This window comes from Equus caballus, chromosome 13, assembly GCF_041296265.1.
Source record: "Equus caballus isolate H_3958 breed thoroughbred chromosome 13, TB-T2T, whole genome shotgun sequence".
NCBI classification, from domain to species: domain Eukaryota; kingdom Metazoa; phylum Chordata; class Mammalia; order Perissodactyla; family Equidae; genus Equus; species Equus caballus.
The window spans coordinates 7,743,679-7,768,006 of NC_091696.1; the positions used below are offsets into that span (position 1 = coordinate 7,743,679).

General features: G+C 42.4%; 1 protein-coding gene across 5 annotated transcripts; it reads right to left on the reverse strand.

The window, feature by feature from the left end:
- Positions 1–1,922: 1,922 nt before the first annotated feature.
- On the reverse strand, positions 1,923–18,974 carry ZNF394 (zinc finger protein 394). Of its 5 annotated transcripts, XR_011424571.1 has the most exons (5): positions 17,330–18,974; positions 15,039–15,165; positions 5,123–5,223; positions 3,392–3,582; positions 1,929–2,294 (listed from the first exon to the last, which is right to left on the reverse strand). XR_011424571.1 is itself a non-coding variant. In XM_070231659.1 (4 exons), the coding sequence occupies exons 1-3, from the start codon at positions 17,756–17,758 to the stop codon at positions 5,138–5,140; spliced, it is 642 nt and encodes a 213-aa protein (XP_070087760.1). In that variant the 5' UTR covers positions 17,759–18,974; the 3' UTR covers positions 2,921–3,582; positions 5,123–5,137. The 5 variants fall into 5 exon arrangements, 3 of the variants coding, with proteins under 3 accessions (XP_070087760.1, XP_023472571.1, XP_005598655.3); XR_011424572.1 differs by lacking the exon at positions 5,123–5,223 and having other exon boundaries at positions 1,923–2,294; XM_070231659.1 differs by lacking the exon at positions 1,929–2,294 and having other exon boundaries at positions 2,921–3,582.
- Positions 18,975–24,328: the final 5,354 nt, after the last annotated feature.

Here is a 24,328-nt window from a genome sequence, read left to right on the forward strand (position 1 = left end):
TAAAATTTATAAACTAAAGTTAGTGTGCTACTACATCCTCCTGAGAGTTCGAAGCCAGTGCTTACAGCAGATGCCATTGGTGCCCGGCCCCACCCCTCCAGCCTTACCCCTTCTGCATGCTTCATCTGACTTGCACTGTCTGTTTTTCTTGGCCTGTAGGCTTTTTCTAAAACCATGGAAGGCCACTGCTCTGGGCTGACTAGCATATCCTGGGAGCAGGCCTCAACCCATGCTTGATGAGAAATTGATAAATACCAGATCTGCCTCCCCCCTTGGGTGAAACATCTCTGAAGCATGGGTTTTACACTGCTTCCGAGTTTTCCCATGGGATTATGCCCATTCACTCACAATGGTCGCTGCTTTGTTAGCTGTCTTCCCTTCTGTGTATCTGTTGTACACTCCCCTGCCAGTGTTTCAACACCTCTCCCCACAAATAAATTGCTTGTACAAAAAGTGTTGACTGTAGTCCTTGAGGAGCCACATCCCTTCTGTTTCCATAGTTAGTCCAAGCACATTCCTAGGTTCAGGTTAAACAGGTTGAGCTGACTGTATTTCTCTTACCTATAGCTCACCAATACAAGAAACCCATTTGAAATTCTAATATCCTAATCATCAGCCTAGGTCTCCATTAAAAGTTGCTGCTATTTAGACCCTCTCTTATTATTCAAACCCCCTCTAGTTTCTTCTTGATTTTATTATTTTCTTGCTCCTACCAATTCTGTGACTTCCTGCCCAGCATACAGAAACAAAAAAGTTCTACTGAGAATGAGAAGAAAGCAAGTGGCACCCCATAAAACTGAGAAATCTTAAGTCTTGCAGAAGGAAAATAATTAGTATTAGATTTTATGTTGGGTTCAAAAATACCTGATCAGCATCCTTGTACTGGTCATCATGAATTGGCTAGAAGAAAGGGTTGCCAAATTGTATTTTCCTAAGCAAAATTAAGAAGTTGAGACTTCTGACTGATGAGGAAATAAGTGAATGAGAGATATGTACCCCTTAAAACAACCTTGGGAGATGGAGACCTGTGAAAAGCAGATCCAGGCTTGAGTACACAGAAGTCTGATCCAGGTTATTAAATCTGTTCTGTTCGGATAATGCACAAGCTTCCAGCTTTCCAGAAAGAAAGAGCACAACTAAAAAATCCAGGGATAACATGAAACATACCTGCCATCAGCCACATCCGTCCCAAGGGAAAGAAAAGAGCTAGGCTATTCAGTATGGTAGCCACTAGCCATATGAGGCTATTTAAACTGAAAAAAACAAAACCGAAACAAAATGAAGTTCCTCAGTCAAAAGCCACATTTCAAGGTCAGCGCCAATACAGAACATCCCCATCATCACGGGAAGGTTTTTTGGACAGCACTGGTAGACAGACCCTAAGGACTTCGTAGGGAGAAACAGGGAGCTTACACTTGGTTCCACTTCCGTCTCTATTTACAACTAAATTAAATGGGCTTCTTTCCCCTTTATAAATGACCCTTATAAAATGTTGGATTTGCTGAATATATTTTTTTCAGTAGAATTCTTGGGACACGAGGGAGGGATGGGGCTAGTCTGGAAGCATTGCTGAACTAGCTTGCTTTGGGAGAAAGGAGCCCCCACCTCAAGGGAGTGAGCTCAGGTTAGGCTTCCTGCCCGCTCCAAGAGGCTAGATAGTCGCTAGGCCAAGAGCACCAATTAGCAACGTCAATGACAGTACGTGGTCATGTTAACATTTAGCACTACAGCAAGAGCTCCAACCAGCCCTCCATAGAAGATAACAGGGAGGAAATGCTCAAGTTTTGGCTTTCCTCTTTGGCTAATGGGCTGGACCCATTGTGCTCCATGACTGGGTAGACTGACCAACCATCAGCTCAACTGGTAAAGGTCAGGAGAGTCTGGCATTAACAGTCTAGAATATTCCACTGGACTAGAAAAGGCACATCTTTTCTTGACAAGACCAGTGAAACTTTATTCACCACATTTAAATCAAAGAGAAAAATAAATAATACAAATATAACTTGCCTACTTTAGCTAATAATGCTAAAGTATAAATTAAAAAACAGGCTGTTAAAATTTAAATGAGTGAAAATAAGATAAAAAATTGATAAATGCTTTCATTTTCTCTTGTTTTTCACAAACTTGGGTTGCAGTTGCCTAAGATGTCGCATAACGTGATCATCTGCGTGACTAGTATGCAGCTCACACCATCCAAATTTTGACAACACCTGTATGGGTCTGGACCTTGTTCAAGTTCATTCTCAGCTGTAGTTTTCATCAAGGTGGGTTCTCCATTTGTCAACATTTCTTAGCTAGTGGAAATGAACAAGAGGGGAAATTGGGTGCAAGCAAGTATAAAGCAAAAACACTACTTGAAGTTCTAAAGTGAATTTTAAAGTAGAAATGGATGACTTACTGGCAAAATTATGTTTCAGGTAAGTTCTTTGATTTTTTAAATTAAATTGGTGGCTAATTATCTGTGTCGCCGTGGTAAAGGGATGGTTTTCCCACTTGGATTTCAAAGTGCATACTGCTAATATATGTGAATCAGTACTGATGTCGTTATTCTGAAGTAATTTCCAATTTACAGCAAGTTACAAAAGTAATACAGGAAACTCTACACCGTCTACCCAGATGCACCACATTTAACATTTTGCCACCTCTCTGTCAGATTACTTTATAGCGGTTTGGATAAACTGGATCTATATGCATAAACATAAATCAATCTAAAAATGGGAAATCTGATTCCAAGATGACATTTGGAGTATAATATGCTCTGCATAAAATTTAAAACCTGCAACAGGACATGTATTGTTTATGGATGCAAGACCTTGTCAGTAAAGTATAAAATGGAGAAAAGAAGGATACATAATTTCAGGGTTGTTATTCCTTCTGATGGGAGAGAGAAAGGAGGGCGATTAGAGAACGTGCATGAGGGTCCTTAACAGCACGTAATGTTTTATTTCTTTAAAAAGGATCTGAAACAAACACGGCATGTTAAGAATTGATAAATCTGTATGGTGCAAACATGAATGTTCTTTCAAATCTTTCTCTATTTTCTCTACTTGTCTGTATGTTAGCAATATTTCAGAATAAACTTGTTCATGCTTATTGTGAAATAGTATAATTCAAATGTATATGAAGATATGTGACAGTGAATAATAATAATAAAAAGAACACCCATGCATCCTCATCCTCGTTCAGAATCACAAAAACCCCTAAATCCTCTCCAACCTCATCTCCTTAATTCTTCAGCAAAGGTTAACGAATACTGAGTTTTATGTTAATCATTCCATTGAATTATCTATACATACCACCTATCTGTTTATGTCTTGACAATATATTACTTAGTTTCGCTTTTTCTGGAATTTTACAAACATGGAGTCATACTCTTGTTCTTTCATTGCACCTGTGATTTGAGACTCATCCATATTTCTGTGTAGCTGTGGTTCAGTCATATTCACCGACACTGAGAATTCCATGGCAGGAGTGTGCCACACTTGATGAATCTGTTCTTTTGTTGATGGGCTTTTGGGATGTTTCCAGTTTGGGGCTATTATAAAACATGTCAAGATGCCTCTTAGTTCCCCGTGGAAGGACCTAGAAATAAGATAGATACATTTTCAACTTTAAGAAGTAATGCCCAACTGCTTTCCCTAATAAATGTAACAATTTACACACCCAACAGCAATAGATGAGAGTTCCCACTGCTCTATATCTTTGTCAATATTTGGTACTGACAGATTTTTAAAGATCTGATAATCTGTAAGGTGTGAAATAGTATCTAATTGTGGCTTAATTTGCATTTCTCTTATTACTAATGTAATTGAGCATCTTTTCACCTTCATGGGCTGTGTTTCCTGTTTCATGTGTCTTTTCCTAATCTTAATGTAGTTGAATTTATCAGTCTTTTATAGTTAGTACTTTCTAAGTCTTGTTGAAGATTGCTACCAGTTTATCAAAAGTTTGTTTTGTCTTCTTCCTGGACACACAGCTAGATTACATTTCACAGCTGCTATTATTAAATGTGGCCAGGTGACTGAGTTCTAACCAATGGAGTGTGAGTAGAGATGATGTGTCCCACTTCTTGGCTTGGCCTATCAAAGCCCTCTCACATCTCCAGGCTCTTTTGTCCCTTCCATTTGATGAGGTTAGAAAACCCCCAGGGGATCTTGGAAGCCATGTATCGAAGATGGTGGGGCTGCCATCACATTGATGGCTTGTAGGAGAACCACCCTGCCAGTCATGTATATCAGCCTTAAACTGTTCACAGGAGTGAAAAATAAACTTCTATTGTGTTTAAGCAACTATACCTTTTTGATTCTATTTGTTAGAGCTGTTATCATTAAGCTAACAGTACGTTTGAGATGTTTTTCATTGATCAGAGATCAGAACAATACCTCCTACGTTTTTTCCCAAAACATGAAGCATTTTGGTAAAGAATTGAATAAATTATTGGACAAATAACTCAACTTCTGCAGCTCCCATCTGTTGTGGGCTGAGTTTTATCTCCTCCTCAAATTCATATGTTGAAATCCTAACACCCACTATCTCAGAATGTGGCTCTATTTGGAGACAGGGCCTTTACAGAGGGAATTAAGTTAAAATGAGGTCATTAAGGTGGGCCCCAGTCCAATGTGACTGGTGTCCCTATAAAACGAGGAAATTTGGACACAGCTCTGTATAGAAGGAAGACCATGTGGAGACAGAGGGAGAAGACAGCCATCTAGAAGCCAAGGAGAGAGGCCTCAGGAGGAGCCAACCCTGCCAACACCTTGATCTTGAATCTCTAGCCTACAGAACTGTGAGAAAATCAATTTCTGTTCTGACTGATTGGGTTTCTGGTGAGGACTCTACCTGGCTTACAGACAGCTGCTCTGTCCTCGCATGGCCTTTCCTTGGTGAATGCAGATAGAGAGCGAGCAAGCTTTCTGATGTCTCTTCTTATAAAAACACTAATCCTATTGGATCAGGGCCCCACCCTCATGACCTCATTTAACTTTACTTCTTTAGAGGCCCCATCTCCAAATACAGCCACACAGGGTGTTAGGGTTCCAATGTATGAATTTTAGGGGGACACAAATCTTCAGGCCATAACAAATATCTACAATTACATGCAACAATATGGATAGGGGCTGACCTGGTGGTATAGTGGTTAAGTGCACATGCTCTGTTTTAGCAGCCTGGGGTTCGCTGGTTCGGATCCTGGGCATGGACCTACACACCACTCATCAAGCCATGCTGTGGGGGCATCCACATACAAAATAGAGGAAGATTGGCACAGATGTTAGCTCAGTGACAATCTTCCTCAAGCAAAAAGAAGAAGATTGGCAACACATGTTAGCTCAGGGCCATCTTCCTCACCAAAAAAACCCCCAAAACCCCACCAATATGGATAAATTTCAGAAGTATAAGTGAAATAAACCAGACACAGAAGAATACATACTGAATGATTCCAGTTATGTAAAGTACAAAAATCAGTAAAACTAATCTATGTTGCTGGAAGACAAGTTAATGCTCTGGGTTGGGAAATAGTGATTGGAATGGAGCACAAGGTGGAGGGACTTTTGAGGGCTGGTAATGTTTATTGATCTGCATGCTAGTTAAATCGGTATGTTTAATTCGTGAAAACTCATCTAATTTGTTTATATTGTAAATTGTACTTTATTAAAAGGTTTTTAAAAAATCTGAGGGGTCCAGTGATACAATGAAAGAGGCACTTTCAATTATCAAGGGCTTTAAAATGCCCATCCCCTTTAACTTTAGTTATGCTGCGGAATTAGGGAAACAGCTTTTGCTGGGTAAGGAAGGACTCACTGTCCTTACAGTTTAGCCTTTTTTGTTTCTAGATATCCATCTAAAATTTTAGGTAGACAGATATAGATACGTATAAATTTATATTTATAAATATACATATATAAATGTCCAGGGCCTATATATATGTGTATCTAAATGTTTACAATTCCTTTTTTTTCCCCAATTCTAAAGTCCAAAAACTTCTGAGGGTAAAAACGTTTTCTCATAATCCATTTGGTTACCAAAGCTGAGCTGACCTGAACTTATCTGGTGGTGAAATAAAGACTAATTTGTAATCTTTACCTGAATTGGCATGCATATTCATATATTTTGTTCCAGAAATATTAATGTGGTAGATTATGGAGTACTGGCCCCAGTCCCTACATGGTGTTATGTAAATACGTTATCCTTCTAAAAGCTGAAAAACTCTGATTTTTGAAAACACATATGGCCCCAAGCCTTTAGAGCAAGGATTTTGGACCTACGTGTAGTGGAGATTTTAGAGCTCAGAGTAACATTAACCTTCTCACTCCCCTCCACAAGAAAGACCTTGAGGGGGCATGTGTCGCATCAATGAAGAACAGCAGCTGTACTACTGGACTGACAATAAGCCCTCCCAAGGACTTTCTTTCCCCCATGGAAGTGGAAGCCATAAAACCCCTCGATAAAGCGAAAAATGGCAGCTTGGTTTCCTGATGGCAGCTCTGGGTTGTATGGATGAGAACTATCTGAAGATCAGCATTCTGGCCTGACAGAAGACTGAATTATGGGCAGTACACTTAGCTAGAAGAGAACTGGAGAGATGCCCTAAAGGCTGTTTTTGTGGCCAACAGGTAATCATACAATCCAGCAAGTGGGCCTTGGATAATTGCAAATAATCAAAATGAGGAGCCCAATTATGAGAAGCCCTTGGTTCACCAAAAGAATCCACAGTGGGTTCTGAAGGGGACAGGAATGCCAAGACAGATGCCCTGGTCCAATCATTTGAAGTGGCAGTGTGGCTATCTGGGCACCCAAGATGTATGGCTACGGAGGCCCCCAAGCCATGCTGTGATCTCCGATGACCCCACATTCCATTGGGACATCTGCTGGGGCAACAGCGGCTGCCAAAGACTGTTCAGAATCCTGCCAGAAGGTAAGCAGGGGCTCACCTGCTCAGCCTCGCCGGCCTCACTGCACTGCCTTGTAGACAGCCCCGCCCTACATCCATCCCCTCTAGGAGCTGCAGATGCTTTGCCACCCTCTGGTTCCTCACTGTTGTTGGGCTAGTGAGAGGGAACAGATCCCACCCTTGCGGTTCCCACCTTGGGCCCCGGGAGCTTCCCTTTTAACTTGTGCCACTGCCCTGGAGACCTCGAAGTCCCAAGCTGGGCACAGGACCTTCCAGAAGAATAGACCTTGGAAATGTTTGAAACAAAGACGTGTTAAGACAATAGGTTTAAATAACTTTGTAACTCCTCTCGCAGCTCCAATCAGGTCTTCTATCACTTTGTTAACAAAAACCTAGATTTACCATTTTTCAAGATGCTGTGCTAGGTGCTATGGGGGAATACGAGTAACAAGATTGTTCCTCACTGTTACGGATTGAATTGTGTCCTCTGCAAAATTCATGTGTTGAAGCCTTAACCCCAATGTGACTATATTTGGAGACATGGCCTTTAAGGAGATAATTAGGGTTAAACGAGGTCATAATTGTGGCACCCTCACTGATAGGACTGATGTCCTTATAAGAGGAAGAGACACCAGAGATCTCCCTCTGTGCACTACACAGAGGAAAGGGCATGTGAGGACACAATGAGAAGGCAGCTGTGTACAAGCCAAGAAGAGGCGTCAAAAGAAACCAACCCTGACGGCGCCTCGATCTTGGACTTCCAACCTCCAAACTGGGAGAAAAGAAACATCTGGTGTTTAAGCCGCCCAGTCTGTGGTATTCTGTTCTAGCACCACAGCAGACCCATACGCTGACCCTCTGCAATCCTGCGATCAGAGATGGCATGTACACATTAACTTACTGTATATAGCAGTTTGCCTGGTAAGTGACAAAACCTACGGATGGTGTTAGTTCAGTAGAGGAAGTATTTTGGGGTAGGATAACTGAGATTTGACATTTTAAAATTGTTTTACAGGAGTGGAGTTTTTCTTGTGTTAATTTGGTGGTTTAGGGACTGGGGGAAGGGAGCTGGGATTAAAAGCTAAGGAGGTATTTTGACCAAAGTCTTAAATGTGGGAAATTCAAGTAGTATGTAGACAACAGTAGATGTCTATAGAAGGGAGAAGAGAAAAGAATAGAGGAAAAACTAAAAGTGCAGAGAGGCCAGTACAGTCTAAGTTCACAGAGTTCCCACAGTAAAAAGAACACTAGGATCAGAACCTGTACCAGGTTATGTACGTGACTACTGCTTACTAGTTCTATGAACTTGGGCAAATAACTTGGATAAGCTTGGGGGAAACACTAGTCTGATACAGCTCATGTTCTGCTTCAACGGATACCATGAGCCCAGTACTCTTGATACTAAAACTCATTTAAATAGGTTAAATTCTCTGCATGACACCCTAAAAACCGAAGGCACCTAGGCCAGCCCTCTCACAATCTCTCCCGTTGGTTATAAGGAAGGTCAAAGGAGAAAGCTTGCAGTACTATTCCACCATGTTCAAGGCCAAAGAGGTGAATCGTGAAAGACAATTAAGTTGGTTTTGACTTTTGTACATTTAGGGAAAAAAACACAAGGTAAGGTGGCAATGCTAAAGTAGACCTCTCGTAATAGATTGTAATTTGGCACTCTCTTTGGGGGAAAGAAATTGGAAGGTGTATTAAAAGCCATAAAATAGCTCACACACTCATCAAGGAATTCTGGGAACTTAGCCTTAGATTCTAAAGAACAGTCTAAATTATGCTAAAATTATATTGATATTCACTGCAGCATTGCTTGCAACAATAAAAAAATAAAAATGCCTGAAATGTCCAATAAAAGGAAAATGGCCCAATCGTTACATCTGCTTGATGGAAAATGATGCAGCCATTAAGCATAAAGGTTATAAAAACCATGTAAAATCATTAAGACATAAGATTAAAGATACAAAATATAAACACTGATTTTTTATTATATAAAAAATAAGCACAGCAAGAAGTCAGAAGGAAATACACCGAAATGCCAGACACAGGTGGATGACGGTGGTGGGATTATGGGTAATTTTTTTCCCCTACTGTTTTCCCAAATATCCAAAAATGTGCTTATATTCCCTTAGTTAAAAAAAAAGGTTCAAAAATAATTTGGATGCAATGCACGTCATCAGTGTGTAGAACTAGAGAGTAAGACAGATCTAGGCTCTAACCCAAGTTCTTAGTTGTGTGCCTACAGTTTAACCCAACAGGGAAAGAGTAGGAAAGAACAGGGGTTCTGCAAGAGACCTTTTTAAAAAGGCCAAAAATACAGAGTGCCTCTTGTATGCACTGAACTTTACAAGGTGTTCTGGATTAGAAAGTATTGGAAATCCTCTCTACCATCTAAGTAGACGACAATTCTAGGTGACTAAAATTAATTCCTGGGGAAGTAACTGGAGTGGGGAAGATTGCAGAGGTCCAATGCAGAGGTAGGAAGAGTGAAGAGACAAGGACAGAACTCTGTCGCGTGTCAGGCTGCTCTCGTCAGAAGGCTCTTCCATGGAACCCTCTTAGGAGGGGCTCCTGACTTCTGCATTCCTCCCTCCCAGCCACGCTCTATCCAGGTTTGTATCGAGACGAGTCAGACTGAATCTGTCCTGGGTGTGATGCCCAAGGAACTATGATCCACAAGTGACTGAAATACTCCAAAAGCCAAAGAATGTAATTTGTGGGCAATGAAATAAAAACAAGAAAGAAACACCACGGCTCATGCAGAGGGACGTTAAAACGATGGGACTTTATTTCTATGGATTCTTTGGTGTCGGATAAGGTGTGGACTCTGTCTAAAGCTCTCCCCACATTCAAGACATTTGTAAGGCTTTTCCCCAGTGTGAGTCCTCTGGTGTGTAATGAGGGTCGCGCTCTGACTGAAGCGCTTCCCACACACAGAACAGCCATAAGGCTTCTCCCCGGTGTGGATTCTCTGATGCTTTGAGAGGTCAGAGCACCGTTTGAAGCTCTTCTCACATTCTTCACACGTGTAGGGTCTCTCCCCTCTATGGATTCTCTGATGTCTAAAACGGCTGGAAATAGGGCAGGTTTCCCCACACTCATTACACTGATAGCGCCTCTCTGCTATGTGGATTCTCTGGTGCCGGTTGAGATGTGAGCTCTGCCTGAAGCTATCCCCACATTTGGGACACGTGTACGGCTTTTCCCCGGTATGTGTCCTCTGGTGTTTAATCAGGGCAGCACTCTGACGGAAGCTCTTCCCACAGTCCTGGCATTTGTAGGGTTTCTCCCCAGTGTGGATCCTCTGGTGTTTAAAGAGGTCCGAACGCTGTTTGAAACTCTTCCCGCAGTTATCACACTGATAAGGTCTTTCTTCCCGGAACCACCTCTGGGTCTTAAAAAGGCCCGAACTATGGAAATTTTTCTCACTGTCAGTAGACTTGTGAGGTCTCCCTACTCTATGTTTCACACTGTCTAAACTCTGTCTGCAGCTGTTCCCACGTTTGTCCCCATTAACGGGCCTCTCTGCTGCCTGGACACGCGGACAACGAACAAAGTCTGATCTTGCAGCACTCTTCCCAAATTCATTCAATATGGAGTCTCCCTCTTCTGTGGGACCATTCTTGAGATCTGAGGTGCTGGTGAGTCCTTGCTCTTCGGGAGAGTTTTCGAGTTTCAGCGATGAGGGGTCTGCTGACTGTTTTCCTACCCTGTCCTCGGGGGTGTCACCACACTCGGAAAGCAGGGGAGCCTTCTCCTGGGAACCTCGTGGTTTCCCCTGTGGCTCTACTTCTTCTAGAATTTCTTGCTTTGGAATCAACTCTTTGTTCTCAGGTCTAGTTTCCAAACCTGAAACATTGAAAAAGAACTGCTGACATTTCATCCCTGTGCAAGAGTGAAATAAGCAAGTGCTAGCAGAAAAACAACCTACAAGAAACCTTTTTAATATTCTCCTTGAAACCAAGCCAAAAGTTAAATTATTTCCATTAACCTGTCAGATGTGCTCACATTTACCTGCACAAACTGTGTTTCTCTCCTTTTACGCTTGTGCCTACAGCCACCAGCCCCTCTCTTCTCCCCGGCCCGACTCCTCTGTTGTATGAGTCACCGTATCATAAGAGGCAGCTCTGGAGGGGGTGTTGAGAGGGCATACAGCCTTTACCCCATGAACGAAGGGTGATTTAACAAGAGAAACGCTATCCACGTGATGAGTTAGAGTAACAAACATAGCAGGTGCCACCAATGTCTGAGGGCAGGGTCTGGGTTGGAGACCCATCTAAGACTGATGGGAAGTCTATAAAAGAACAGTCAAGCCACCAGATTCCAGCCCCCAATCCGGAACTTCTGCAGTTTACCCTCTGGAAAGGCTCAATCAGATAAATTCTATATCAGGGACATGAGGCATGGCTGAGAACATGGGATGGGTACCAGTTTCACATCAGGAGAGTCACTAATTCGTAAACCTCAGTGCACTGTCCTCTGCTCAGGCCCAAACTGTTGGTTTCCAAGTTTACATCCTCCAGGCAGAAGGGCTTCATTTCATAGGCTTCAGTCCCCATTGTACCCTCAGCACCTACAACAGCACCTAGCTTACTGCAGAAACTCAATAAAATATTTGTTGAATGCCTCTCTGTGGTACAACTTACCAGCCCTGGCCAAAAGACCTAGAGACACCGGCATACAGGAAATCCCTAGTAAATCAGCACCTGGTGACCGACCCTACCGTGAAGATCACCAGTTTACAAGTCCTACCCCAACACACAGTTTCCAGGCAGAATTCTTGAGTTTGACTACTAAATACGCATGGAAAGTGAAAGGTTACCAACATTTCAGGAAAACTTCTGATATAAATGCCGATAAAACATGGAAGGCATGAAACAAGAAAATTTAATAACCCATAATTAATATTCTTAAATAGGATATTGCATCCAGGAAACAAGGAGGCCATAAGAAAAGGAATATTTAAAGAACAGGAAAAAGCTCTTGAAAATATTAATGAAAGCAGAAATATTTTAGCATTAAGAGTTGGAAAATAAAGCTAAGGAGAGCTCCTAGAAAGTGAAACAAAAGATAAAGAAAAAGGAAGGGGCTGGGAAGAACCTTACAGGATCGGTCCATGAGTTTCAACATCCAACTGAAAGAAATCCCAGAAATAAAACAGAAAAAATTAGATAAAAATAAATAACTCAAAGACATGGCTGTCTAAATTATAAGGGCCCACCAGCTACTGAGAACAATGAATAAAAATAAATAAAACCAAACCTCACACTAAAGCCAAGCCATTGTGAAATTTCATACAAGCAGGAATAAAGAAAAGATTCTAAAGGCTTCTATACAGAACAAATGGATCACACACCATGGATAAAATATCACAGTGGCCTCAGATTTCTCAACAGCAACATGGCAAGCTAGCTAGATTCACTATCTTCAAAATTCAAAGGTAAAATAATTTCTAACATGGAATGCTGTATCTAGCTGTACTATAATCCAAATGTGAGAGAGGAAAAAAGATATTTTCAGACATGCAAATTTTCAAAAAATTTAGCTCCCAAGTATATGTTCTCTGGAAGACACTGGAGGATGTTCCCCATCAAATCAAGGAAGTAAACCAAGGAAAAAAATGGTATGGGATCCATGAAAGAGAAAAGGAATTCCAAGGTGATAGTGAGGGAAAGTTCTAGAACAACAGCTGTGTAACAGGCCTGGAGAAAAAGCCCGTTCACACTGCAGCAGAAGGTCCAGGAAGATCTCGCCAAGGGGGAGATGAAAGTGATGGCGTATCTGATACACCTGAACACGCTGAGAGGAATTTTACATTTTCAACAGAAAGCGTGTGCATGAACTAGTGTTCAGTAGTTAGAAAAGTAGGCACACGCAAAACAAAGCACTATTAATTCCAGGGAAAACTAAAACCTGTAAAATAAAAGAACATACAATCGTATATATGATGTGGGTGAATACAGATAACATCTACATAAGCAGAATATTGAAACATTATATTAATGAACAAAAAGACTGATTTAACTATGAGAGAATTACAGACTGCTAAATGTGTACACATTGTGGGGACAGAATTCTTGTCTTCCTCCATAGGCAGTCAGGAGATAGGAACTGAAATTGGGGGGAAAAACAGCAGAATAAGCATCTTATTTAGAAATATGAAAATAAATACCACTGGAAAGAGTTAAAAGATTTTAAAGTTGTTGTCTCTGCAAAGATGAAAACAGGATTGAGAAGGCCTGATATTTTCCTAAGAAGATTTGAAAAACATAAACCATAAAGTAAAAGATTGAAAAAACCTGACTATATTAAATTTAAAAATTCTATATAACAAAAGATGCCATGGTGAAAAGACAAGCCACCTATATAACCAATAAATAACAAAGGATTAGCGTCAAAAATATAAAGAGCAGCCACAAAGCAATTAAGAAAAAGATAACGGAGGAAAGGAGAGGAGATAAGGGTATTAACAGGCAATTCACAGCAGAGGAAACCAGGATGTCCCAAAGGTATCTGGGAAGATATTTAACCGAGTAGAGATCAGGGGAAGGCGAGTTGCAGCAACAGGATACCTACCCTTCACTCATCAATCCAAATATTATCTACTGAGCACCTACTCTGTGCCAGGCACTGCTCTAGGCACGTGGGAGACATTAATGAACAAAACACACAAAATCCTTCCCCTTGGGAAGTTTATATTCCAGAAGTGGCAGTCAGACAATAAACATACATAAAGTAAATTACACAGGATGTTAGAGGGTGACAAATGCCATGGATCAAGTGGAGCAAGTAAGAGATGGGTCAGCAGCGTGGGAGGAGGAGACAGGTAGGCAAAGTGCAGCATTAAACCGGATGCTCGGGTCAGGCCTCAGTGAAAGGTGAGATCTGAGCGAAGACTTGAAACAGGTCAGGGAGTGTGCTTCATGGAGATCCAGAGGAAGAATATTCCAGGCAAAGGGATCAATCAGAGGAAAGACCATGAGGCAGGATGCCCGCCATGTTCCAGGAGCTGCAAGGTCAGTGGGGCTGGAGCAGAGTGAGTGAGGGAGAGAGTAGGAGGTGGGTGGGTGAGGTCACGGGGCCATGTCACATTAGGGATACTAGACTTTTACTCTGTGTGAAATGGGGAGCCACTGCAGGTTCTGAGGAGAGGTGTGACATAACCTAACATTTTAAAGGGAGCAGTTGGGCTACTGTATTAAGACATCATGCCATCAGCTGGACACCCACTGTTGACAAGGATGTGGAGAGAGAAGATTTCTCATATACTGCTGGTAGGCATACAAATTGGGTACAATCCTTTGGACAGCAAGATGGGCATATATCCCTAAGTATATTCTCTTCAGAAACCCATACATATGAACACAGGGAGAAAAATACAAGAATGTTCGATATAATAGTGTTTGGAACGGTGAAAAATTGGAAGGCTTAATGTCCATTGACAGGACAATGGATAAATGAATTTTAGAATGTTCATATAATGAAATATACAAGTGATAAAATGAATAAACTAGAGTTATATGTATCAACATGGATAAATCTCAAAAATGTAATGTTGAGAAAGAAGGCAAGGTACAAAAGAATTATACAGTAATATCATTTATATACCATAAAAACGAATAATATGTTCACATGTTTATATATTTACAAGTTTATACACATGCTTATAGAGAGAGAGAGACAGTGTGTGTGTATGTTGCTACATGTACGCAAAGAAAGAATATAAAACACACACAGAAATGATCAATACCACAATCAGGATATTCGTTGCCTCTGGAGAAGGAGCAAGGGGAAGGGCTTCAGGGAGGGCACACAGGGCTTCACCTATAGCTGTTACATATTGTTTCTTTGAAAAAAAATATGAAGCCAATATGGCCAAATATTAAAATGTGATAAACTAGGTGGTAAATACACAGATGCCCATTATATATTTTATATTTTTCTGTATGTATTTTATTAAAAATGAACCAAAATAAAAAGCTGACTCTATCACTTAACAGTACAGAACAGAAAGATCCTTCTTGGGTCACGAAAGAGACTCCAGCCGAGGCTCTCAACCTGTGTCTGTGAATGGCAGGCTGGCTCAGGGATCTACTGAAGCAGGCCCTTCACAAATCACACACGGCTGGACAGTCACGGCACTTACTCGGCGAGACCGTGTCCCCATAATCCTTCGGTGCGCTCTCCCTGTGGAAGTCCCTCTGAGCTGGGTCTAGACGCTCCCATTCCTCCCAGGATAGAGACACAGCCACATCCTCGACCGTCACCAACCCCTGAAACAACACGAGACCTGCCCTCAGCACCTGCTGTCCCAGGATAGTTACCATTAGTCTCAGGATGAGGCCAGACTCCAGAGAGGAGTCCGCAAGCACTGAGAATCAATTGGCAACCAGGGCTGTTGAGTCTCTCCCAGTGAGTCTTGCATTGATGGGGGACTTTCAAAGTGACCAAAGACAGAGGGTAACATTCTCCTGCAGTCCTGAGAAGGCTTCTGTGGACTGTCTACGCTAATCTGGGGTAAGAGCAAAATAGTCATTTGAGTTATATCACTGTGACTTATCAAAATGGAAAGCTGATATGGTTTGAGAACATACAGATAACCAGCAAGTCCGGAGCTCCAGTGCTGGCTCTGAGACAGTTTCCTAAAGTGTGAAAAGGTACGAAGATGAAGGTACCCCACGGACAGCAGGTGCTCCGTAAGATTTCCTTTCCCTTCCCTTGACCACTGTGTCATGAGATAATTATCCAACAAGATGCTCTTTTGAGATGGTTTATTTAAATGTAAGTTGACCATTCTCTGAAGGGAAAGCCACAGTTCTTGGGGAAAGTTCTCAAACTGGTGCAGGGAGACGGTTGTGTAGGTTCCAGTGATGGGTCACAAACTGACTCCAAGCCTCTCTCTCGCTCAATGATGGGAAGGGAATGTATTTTTTAAATTTTCTGTTAAGTTTTGTAATATTTTATGTTATCTTCTGACATCTTTAAACAAAAAGCTTTTTGGCCGGGGAGACTGCCCCTGGGAGGGGGAGCCAATTAGAGAGCAAAGGGCTCAGTGGAGACTGGTTAATCCAGAGCCAGACGTCTTCTATCTGAGCCATACACCCCAAGAGGCATCAATCCTCTGCCTTAATCGTCCCAGGGCCAGGTACCAGGCAACCCGGGACCACTGCTATAATTGAGAGCCCACTGAAATTATTCAAACGAGCCAACCCTAAACTGTTCACCCAGCCATCTTGCCCTTCCCTCCAATACTGCAAAATAGGCTCTGGCCTAAACTTCCCCCTAGCTCCTGTCATCCGCCTCCTGACTACACTGGTCTCTTTCCCATGAGGCTGTGTGGCATGCGATGCCTCTTAACTCTAACACCTGAGCGTAATAAATTTTGGTTTTTTCCTGAGCCTCTCTTCTGTCTCCTTGTAAAGGAAAAACACACTCCTGTCTCTTCTACTCTCAACACTGAATACTCTACTTACAACACTACTTCACTTCTGACGCCAGATGTGTGTGTTTCCACATGTCAAGCAATTCTGTGACACCAGCTGAGTGTCCTACAGTTTAACTCAATTCTGACATTACCTACCTGGAGACAGAGTCAGATCCCACAGGTTAAAGGCTCAGTCCTACGAGACTGCACCCTCTCCAACTTCAAATGCCAATCACAAGTCCAGTTCTTACCTACCGACCTGCTTCTGACCAACCGGCTATAGAGCAGAGGTTCTTCCAACCCCCTTTGGGTTCAACTAATTTGCTAGAGCAGCTCCGGAACTCAGGAAAACAGTTTACTTACTAGATTACCAGTTTATTATAAAAATATATAACTCAGGAACAGCCAGATGGAAGAGATGCATAGGGCAAGTTCTGGGAGGGTGCCAAGCTCAGGAACTTCTGTCCCCCTGGAGTTGGGGTGCCTCAACCTCCCGCTAAGTGGATACCTTCACCAACCTGGAAGCTCTCCGAACCCCATACTATTGGGATTTCACGGAGCCTTAGTTATGTAGGCATGATCAATTATTATGTCCATTTCCAGGCCCTCTCCCTTCTTCAGAGTACTATTATCAATTGTGGGAGGAGGGGGTCCCCAAACCGTTAAAAACTAAAAACGGATCCTCACATTCAAAGTGGTGGGGAACTGCTGTTCTGGCATAAGCAGTTCAATGACGAGTCCACTTTCCATCCTGACATCTTTCCTTCCCAAATAGTCTAGTCAGACAAGAGGGTCTCTTACAATGGGCAAGCAATACTCCCCTGTTGTTTTGGGCTGAGAGGTCTATATGTGCTGGATGGATTGTCACTGTTTCCTACGGAAAGGGAAGAGTTTCATGCACATCCTGAAGTTCACAGAAAATGTAATAACGCAGAAAAGAACTTCGGAGACTCACAGCACCCCATCCACCTCCATTCCCCACACTCCAGCCCGAGAACGCGTTCACTCCTCACCTGGGGTGAGGTCCCATCAAGCGCTCCCTGCAGGGCCCGCACGGCGGCCGCCGCCTCCTCCCCGCTCTCCGGGCACTGCTTCCGCACCCACGCCTGGAGCTCCGGGGGCAGGATGGTCAGGAACTGCTCCAGCACCAGCAGCTCCAGGATCTGCTCCTTCGAGCGCATCTCAGGCCTCAGCCACCGACGACAAAGGTCCCTGAGCCGGTTCAGCGCCTCTTCGGGTCCGGCCGCCTCCTGGTAACGGAACTGCCTAAAACGCTGTCGAGAAGTTTCGGGATGCTGACAGTCCCTGGACGGGGCGGACTCCCCGAGCGAGTCTTCCTCCACTTTCACTACCAAAAGCCCATCACGCGGGGGCGGCGCGGCGCCCCCGGCCCTCGCGGCCACCGTCCGGGCCCCCGCCTCAGTGTCACAGCTCGAACTCATCCTCCCCTCTCACGTGTTGAGTGTGCCGGAGTTTTGCCTCCAGGTGAGAAGACAGCGAACCCTGCGAGACGCCCCGGAGCTCACCGCCCCGCCCCAGAAGCAGGGGTGCACGGCTGTCCGGCCCCCAGCACGGTTCCACCCCGCCTGGGGCCCCGAGAGACTCCGCCCACCCGCAGTTCGTTCACCCAGAACCCTCCCCCGCCGGTGACCGCAAATATGAACCCAGGACGGAAGTGCGTCTCCGACTCCCTGCGGTGCCCACCCCTCTCGGGCTTTTTCTGGGCCTCTCTAGGCGCCCCGGAGGACTGAGATGCATCTTGGTGGTTTGCCGTCCTCGCGGTTTCCGGAGGTACACTGCTTGTGTATCTTGCCTTGTGGAGCTTATTGGCCTTAAGGTGAGGGAACTGAAGGATAGTCTTCTTTTAAAGCTTAGGTATCATTCTTTAACACACTGTCCGTGAATAACGTTTTGTAAATTTTGTTTTAGGAAAAGTTAGAGGTCCAGCTGTACAATGAGGGCTAAGCAGTCATTCATCCACGTGGGTATTCACTTAGGCAAGAAAGGTTGGTAGAGTATCTTCTACATGCCAAGACGCCGTGCTTGACACCATAGATACAACACTGGGGGAGACATGGTCCCTGTCCTCAGGTTGCTGACAGTCTCCTCGGAGAGACAGACACAAACAAATCCTTTCAGAGCGGTGTGGTAAATGCACACTTTAAGGTGTACACAGTGTTTATTTGTATAAACAGAGGTGGAAATAATCACTCATGGCTGATGGGGAGGATACAGTGAAAGACTTCACAGGGGAAATTAAAGCTTAAAGAGTCCATGTGGACTGAAGACTTCCTCTTTTTTTGGTGGGGAAGATTGGCCCTGAGCTAACGTCTGTTGCCAGTCTTCCTCTTTTTGCTTGAGGAAGATTGTCGCTGAGCTGCCATCTGTGCGTCTCCTTCTATTTTGTATATGGGACGCCACCACAGCATGGCTTGATGAGCGGTGTGTAGGTCCTCGCCCAGGATCCAAAACTACAAACCCCAGGCCACCAAAGGAGAGCACACGAACTTAACCACTATGTCACCAAGTCCTCCCATGGGGTGCTGAACATGTGAACCTGGGGCTGCCCAAGCAGAGTGGGCCACTATGCCACGTGAAGACATATTTTAATTCAAAAATGGTTTAGATAAATTCATAGGTAATAAATCCATAAAAGATTGTGTCATCCTCTCTGACATTGTTTTCTATGCCCAGCTCTCGTAATGCCTCACACTCGGTATCAAAGTTGCCAAGGATTTTGTCCTATGCTAAGCCCAACTCTTCTGTTCTGTCATTTTCTCCCTCTCTCCCACTTTTAAATGTTGACATGGACCCTGCCATCTCTCCTCTTCTTTTCTCTGCTACTCTGGTTTCTATTACGTATATCTGTTTTCTGGTCTTACATTGAATATACAAATCAATCATTTCCTAAAGAACTAGGAGTTAAAAAGCAGATAGAAGGACATCCAGATTGTTTTGTGTTATAACATGTTGTTTCAACCAAAGGTTGTTTTTTTAAAAAATGCATCCTTCATGTACTAGAACTTTAAAAAACAAAGCCAAGAGGCCAAACTCTTTGCAATTCATAAGAAAAAGTATTTTTCACTGAGAAAGAAAAGGCGATGGGCACAGTCTATGCTCATGTGCCTATTTCCTCCTCGTGGGTCCAGGATCTTTGTGTTGTTTTCTTTTAACTGCTAGTTTAAAAACTGATGAGTTTGACATCTTTAAGACGAGTATAACTGAGGATAAATGAAGAAGGATAGATATTTTTTGAGGTCGGGGAAGAAGAAATATAAAGAGTGCAGCTTGCTGCCTACCTTGAGTTCAAGCAGCACACATTCAAATTAATTTACTCTTGTTATTGCTACAAGGACAAAGAACAAAGAAAACAGCTATTATAGATGGTTATTCATTGTAAACAGACTAATCAAGCACTGTTAATGTAGGCTGAGTTGTGGAATGCAAAAACAGTTTTGTTGAACAGAGCTTGTCCTTATGAATGGAATTCCCTGTAAGGAACTTCACTTGTGATCTGCATCATTAAAAATATCAATGTTCACTTCTAATGAAACTTCACCTTCTTTCTTAGTCATGAAGAAATTCCACAAAGCACTTTTGTATCAGGAATTGAGCAGCGGATGATTTAATCTTCATCTCATCCAGGGAAAGGTTTTTTTAAAAATCTTTGTCTTCTGCTGTGGCACCAGCCCAAGGTGTACACACAGCCACAGGTGACAGGGCTACATGAGGCCTTGGCTTCTCAAAAACAGACAGCATTGCCATTTCCTGAGAGCCTGTTAGAAATGCAGAACTTCCAGCCTTGCTCCAGACCTACTGAATCAGAATCTGCATTTTAAAGAGATCCCCAGGTGATTCGTCTACACACTTAATCTTGAGAAGCAGTGATCAGAGGAAACTTTCTGAGCAGTACAAGACAGTTAACTATTGTGTACATAGAGATAAGCTGGAGCATACATAAGCCGCATCCACTATTCTTTGTTATCTGTAGTGCCGTTCTCTGCTACTCATACACATTAAGTATTTTGTGAGAGATGATGATGTGAAGAAGAGCTGTCTCCCAGGGGAAATCCTGGAAGGACTGACGCTCCACCGGCAGGCGTCTTGCCTCCAAGCATTTGAAACTAAGCTTTCATTCAGTTTGCAATAGGAGTAAACGACAAATTGTAATTTGGGTTATTTTTTAAAACTTCATTTTAAAATATTTTGTGCTGATTTGATTTTGACCCTAGGACTCTACACGACTGTAACTTTTAATCATAAGATGTTGGAAAATATAAGATACCAAAGACTTATTTAAGTATCATAGAAACCTTTGCACCCCATGTACTCAGAAAAGTCAAAACAGATAATAATCTAGTGTTTAATAGTGGAAGATTTTTTCCTAGTGTTTTTTTTCTTGCTTCAAGAAACAGAATATATAATAAAAATACAATAACCATCTTTTACATGTTTCATATCCATTCATATTTCAATGTTCAGAAAAGCAAATCATGCAATGAAATGAAGGATACTATATGGTAGTTTAACATTTAGATTAAATCATCTGCATTATTTAACAAGTGAGGAATTATCCAAGTTATGTTATAGGTAAATTCATTTTTAAAATTCATTTGTTTAAATGAGTACAATTAATGTCCTGGTTTATGAATACAGAGTCCCAGGCAGGGTCAGAATTCCATATGACATCTCTATGGACTAAAGTTTAAATTATAAACTAATACTTTATCTGAAAGTTGTGCAAAAGCAAAGGTAGTCCACCTCTACTTTAGGCTTCAGTAGCTAAGTGGTTGTAGCATTCTGTCATGATTTGTTTTGTTTAAACATTAATAGGACATGAAACATGCGAAGACAGATTTTTCAGGATTAGTTTTTATGACAAATCCACTTCTAGAGAAACAAATTCACTACTCTCAAGGCTCAGATTTGTCATTCTAGACATTTGGAGCAATATGTCATAATTTAATGACATTACTTGTCACATGTTTAGATCTGATCTCTCCAAGCGGTTTGAAAGTCCCTGGAGGGCACAAACTGCACAAGTCTGCTTATTCATCTGTGTGGGAATACTATCATCATCTGGCAGGAAGGCAAAAGCTCTCTTCCCAGTATTGCAGGACAAGGTTCTACTAGGGTTGGGTAGACAAGGATGGGGGAGAGAATTAAGAGCAGAATGCAAATTCATAAATAAGAGAACCCTTTATAGTACAGGCAAACCTAGCTCCAGAAAATACCCACCTATACTAAGTATGGAATCTTGAAGAGAATATCAAGTACTCTGAGGACAGTAAAAGTACATTTCATCTCCTCCCAGCAAGGAGAGATGTAAGTTTGGTCTGCTTACCAGTCTGCCTCCACCAGCTTCTGTCTCTTGGTTGTGTGACTATGGACTCTGATCATGATATACTAGTTTGCTTAGCTCTTTTCTCCCTTTCTTCTGTGATGTAACATTTGCCTTCATCTGCAGAATGTCAAGTGCTTTCATTTGCTCTCAGTGATATCCCTGAATGGAATATTTCTGTGTTCCCAATGCCTTCTTTGGTGCTTTGTACATAGAAGTTAACCGAAAAATGTGAGCTGCCTCGCCTTTAAAACAGAATTAAGTGAGGGAATAATTAAGTGAGAAAAGGAAAATAGGGCAGGGATAAGTAAGATAAAGCCAGGGATAAGATGGGATTACAAATTGCCTAGTGTAAACTCCGGTGTACTGGCAAAAGATAGCTCACAGTTTGGCTCTGAAAAGCCCCAGCAGCCAATTCAAGAAGAAAACAAGATCAGTTACACAATTTGCAGTGTATCTTGGGTAAAAGCAAACTAAAATTAGTGACTTAGGAGAAATCCAGCTATTCTTGGTACCAAGAGAGAAGAGAAATTTCCTATGAGTGCTCAGAAAAAAGATACTATGTGACACAGTGGACAGTGTCTTAACAAGATCTCTGTGGTAAATAAGATTAATGGATTTTAATGCCCCTTCAATGTTAGCTGATGGCAGGTGTCAAAGCACAGTTCAAAAAAGCTTATTCTGTGAAGCAAGAAACGAATGAAGTTTAAGGATTCAGCTCTCTTAAGGTCTAGTTTAATATAAGGACAAAATTCAAAGTGCCTAGACAGCACTTTCCAGAACTTTTACGATGAAATGAAGGCTGACAGTTATGTGCAAAATCCATTCCCAGCACTGGATCATCACCCATTTCTCTCCTCTTAAGATGGAACATCTTATTGTGGTAAAGGTAAAACAAAAAAGAGAAAATACTAGGTATTTCTCCCAAAGGTAAAACAAAAAAGAGAAAATACTAGGAATACACTTCATGGTTCCTCCTGTCAAGAAGTAGAGTCTACTTCCCCATCTTCTGAATTTGGCTGGCCTGGTAGCTTGCTTTGACCAACAGAATGTGGCAGAAGCCACACTGTGTGAGTTTCAAGCCTATGTATCAAGAACTCTCACAACCTCTGTTCTCTTGCTCCTGGAGCCTGCCACCAACAAGAGAACAAGTCCAAGCTAGCCTGCTGGATGATGGAGACATGTAGCCCAGTCGCCTCCTGCCACTCCAGCTGACAACCAACCAATCCCCAGAAGGAGAACTGCTTAGCTTACCAGCAGCTGACTGAAGACAGAAGGAGCCCAGCGGAAGAGCCACCTAGATAAGCCCAGACCAAATTGCCAGCCCACCGAGTCAGAAGCTAAACAAATGGTTACTTTTTCAGGTCACTAAGTGTGGGGGTGGTTTGTTATGCAACAAAAGGTAACAGACATACTTTCATGTCTTTTTAGTTTTAAAAAAACTAGACCAACCCAATTCACAATATTAACAAAAAAAGATAAAACACTTAGGAATCAACATAACAAGATATGTGCATAAACCTATATGAGAAAAACTTTTAAAACACTCCTGAAGTATCCAAAAGGAGGCCTTTTTCCACAAATGGAAGGACACATCATGTTCTTGGATAGGAAAACCAACTTTGTGGCAACGTCGATTCTCCCTAAGTTAACATAAATTAAAAATGATCTCAATACAGATTTCTTCCTGGAAATAGAAAAATTGAGTCTAAAGTTAATTTGGAGAAAATAAAGAATAATACTTTGAAAAAGAATACAATTGGGGTCAGTCACCTTAAGAGATATTAAAACTAGTTATTAATCCTCAGTAAATTAAAACAGCACGGTATTATCACATGCGTAGACAAATAGAACAATGCAACAACAGAAAATCTAGAAATAGACCACAGAACATATGCGAATTTATTACACGACAAAGGCAACGGGGGATAAAGACATACTTTTTCGTAAATGTTGGGACAACTGGGTAGCGATTTGGAACAAGATAACGTTGGATCCAGACTTAACACCATACATCGAGATTATTTTGAACGGATAAAGACCCAATGTTTAAAAGTGAAACTATGCAAAATTCTAAGTGTAAAAGGAGAAACCAAAAAATAGTACAATGCACCAAACATACCGCAGTGTCAGTTTAAGTGTGTCCAGCTAAAGCTCTCTTTGGAAACAGTAGGGAATTTTCTGAATTTCTTCATTTCCATAAGGTAGACCACAGAGCTAGCAAGACATTCTCAAAACGCCATCCCTGATTTGAGTGAAATTTATCCTATACACTAAAACATAACCCGCGGAGTATCCAAGGATCTGCGCCTTTTGATTCAGAGCGGAGTCGGCGAGCCTCATTTTCGCGATGTGTAAAAGAGTGGCGATAGTGACTTTTGTCCTGCCTGTCGAACAGCTTTGTAAACGGATACAAAAATGAGAGATTATTAAAGATGGGCTCTCTTGGCTAGAGAAGGCTTGCACAGACGACGCCCCTCTCTTCCCAGGAACACGAGGCTTCCGCCCCGACCCTCACCAGCCTGGAATACAACCGACCCCGACGTTCACAGCCTCCCAGGCGGAGGCACTAGAGGAAACGCCTTCCTGCCTTTCCGCATTCTGATAGGCCCGCGAGCCCGAGGCTGCGAAGAGAGCCGCGGCCCTATTGGCTAGCGGCCGTGTCCCGCGC

Coding starts and splice junctions, on each gene's coding strand:
- ZNF394 (XM_005598598.4), bottom strand. CDS start 17,758: ATGAGTTCGAGCTGTGACACTGAGGCGGGGGCCCGGACGGTGGCCGCG. Junction 15,166..17,329: donor TTGATGGGACCTCACCCCAG/GTGAGGAGTGAA, acceptor GTGTTGTTTCAG/GGGTTGGTGACGGTCGAGGA. Junction 10,742..15,038: donor TGGGGACACGGTCTCGCCGA/GTAAGTGCCGTG, acceptor TCAATGTTTCAG/GTTTGGAAACTAGACCTGAG.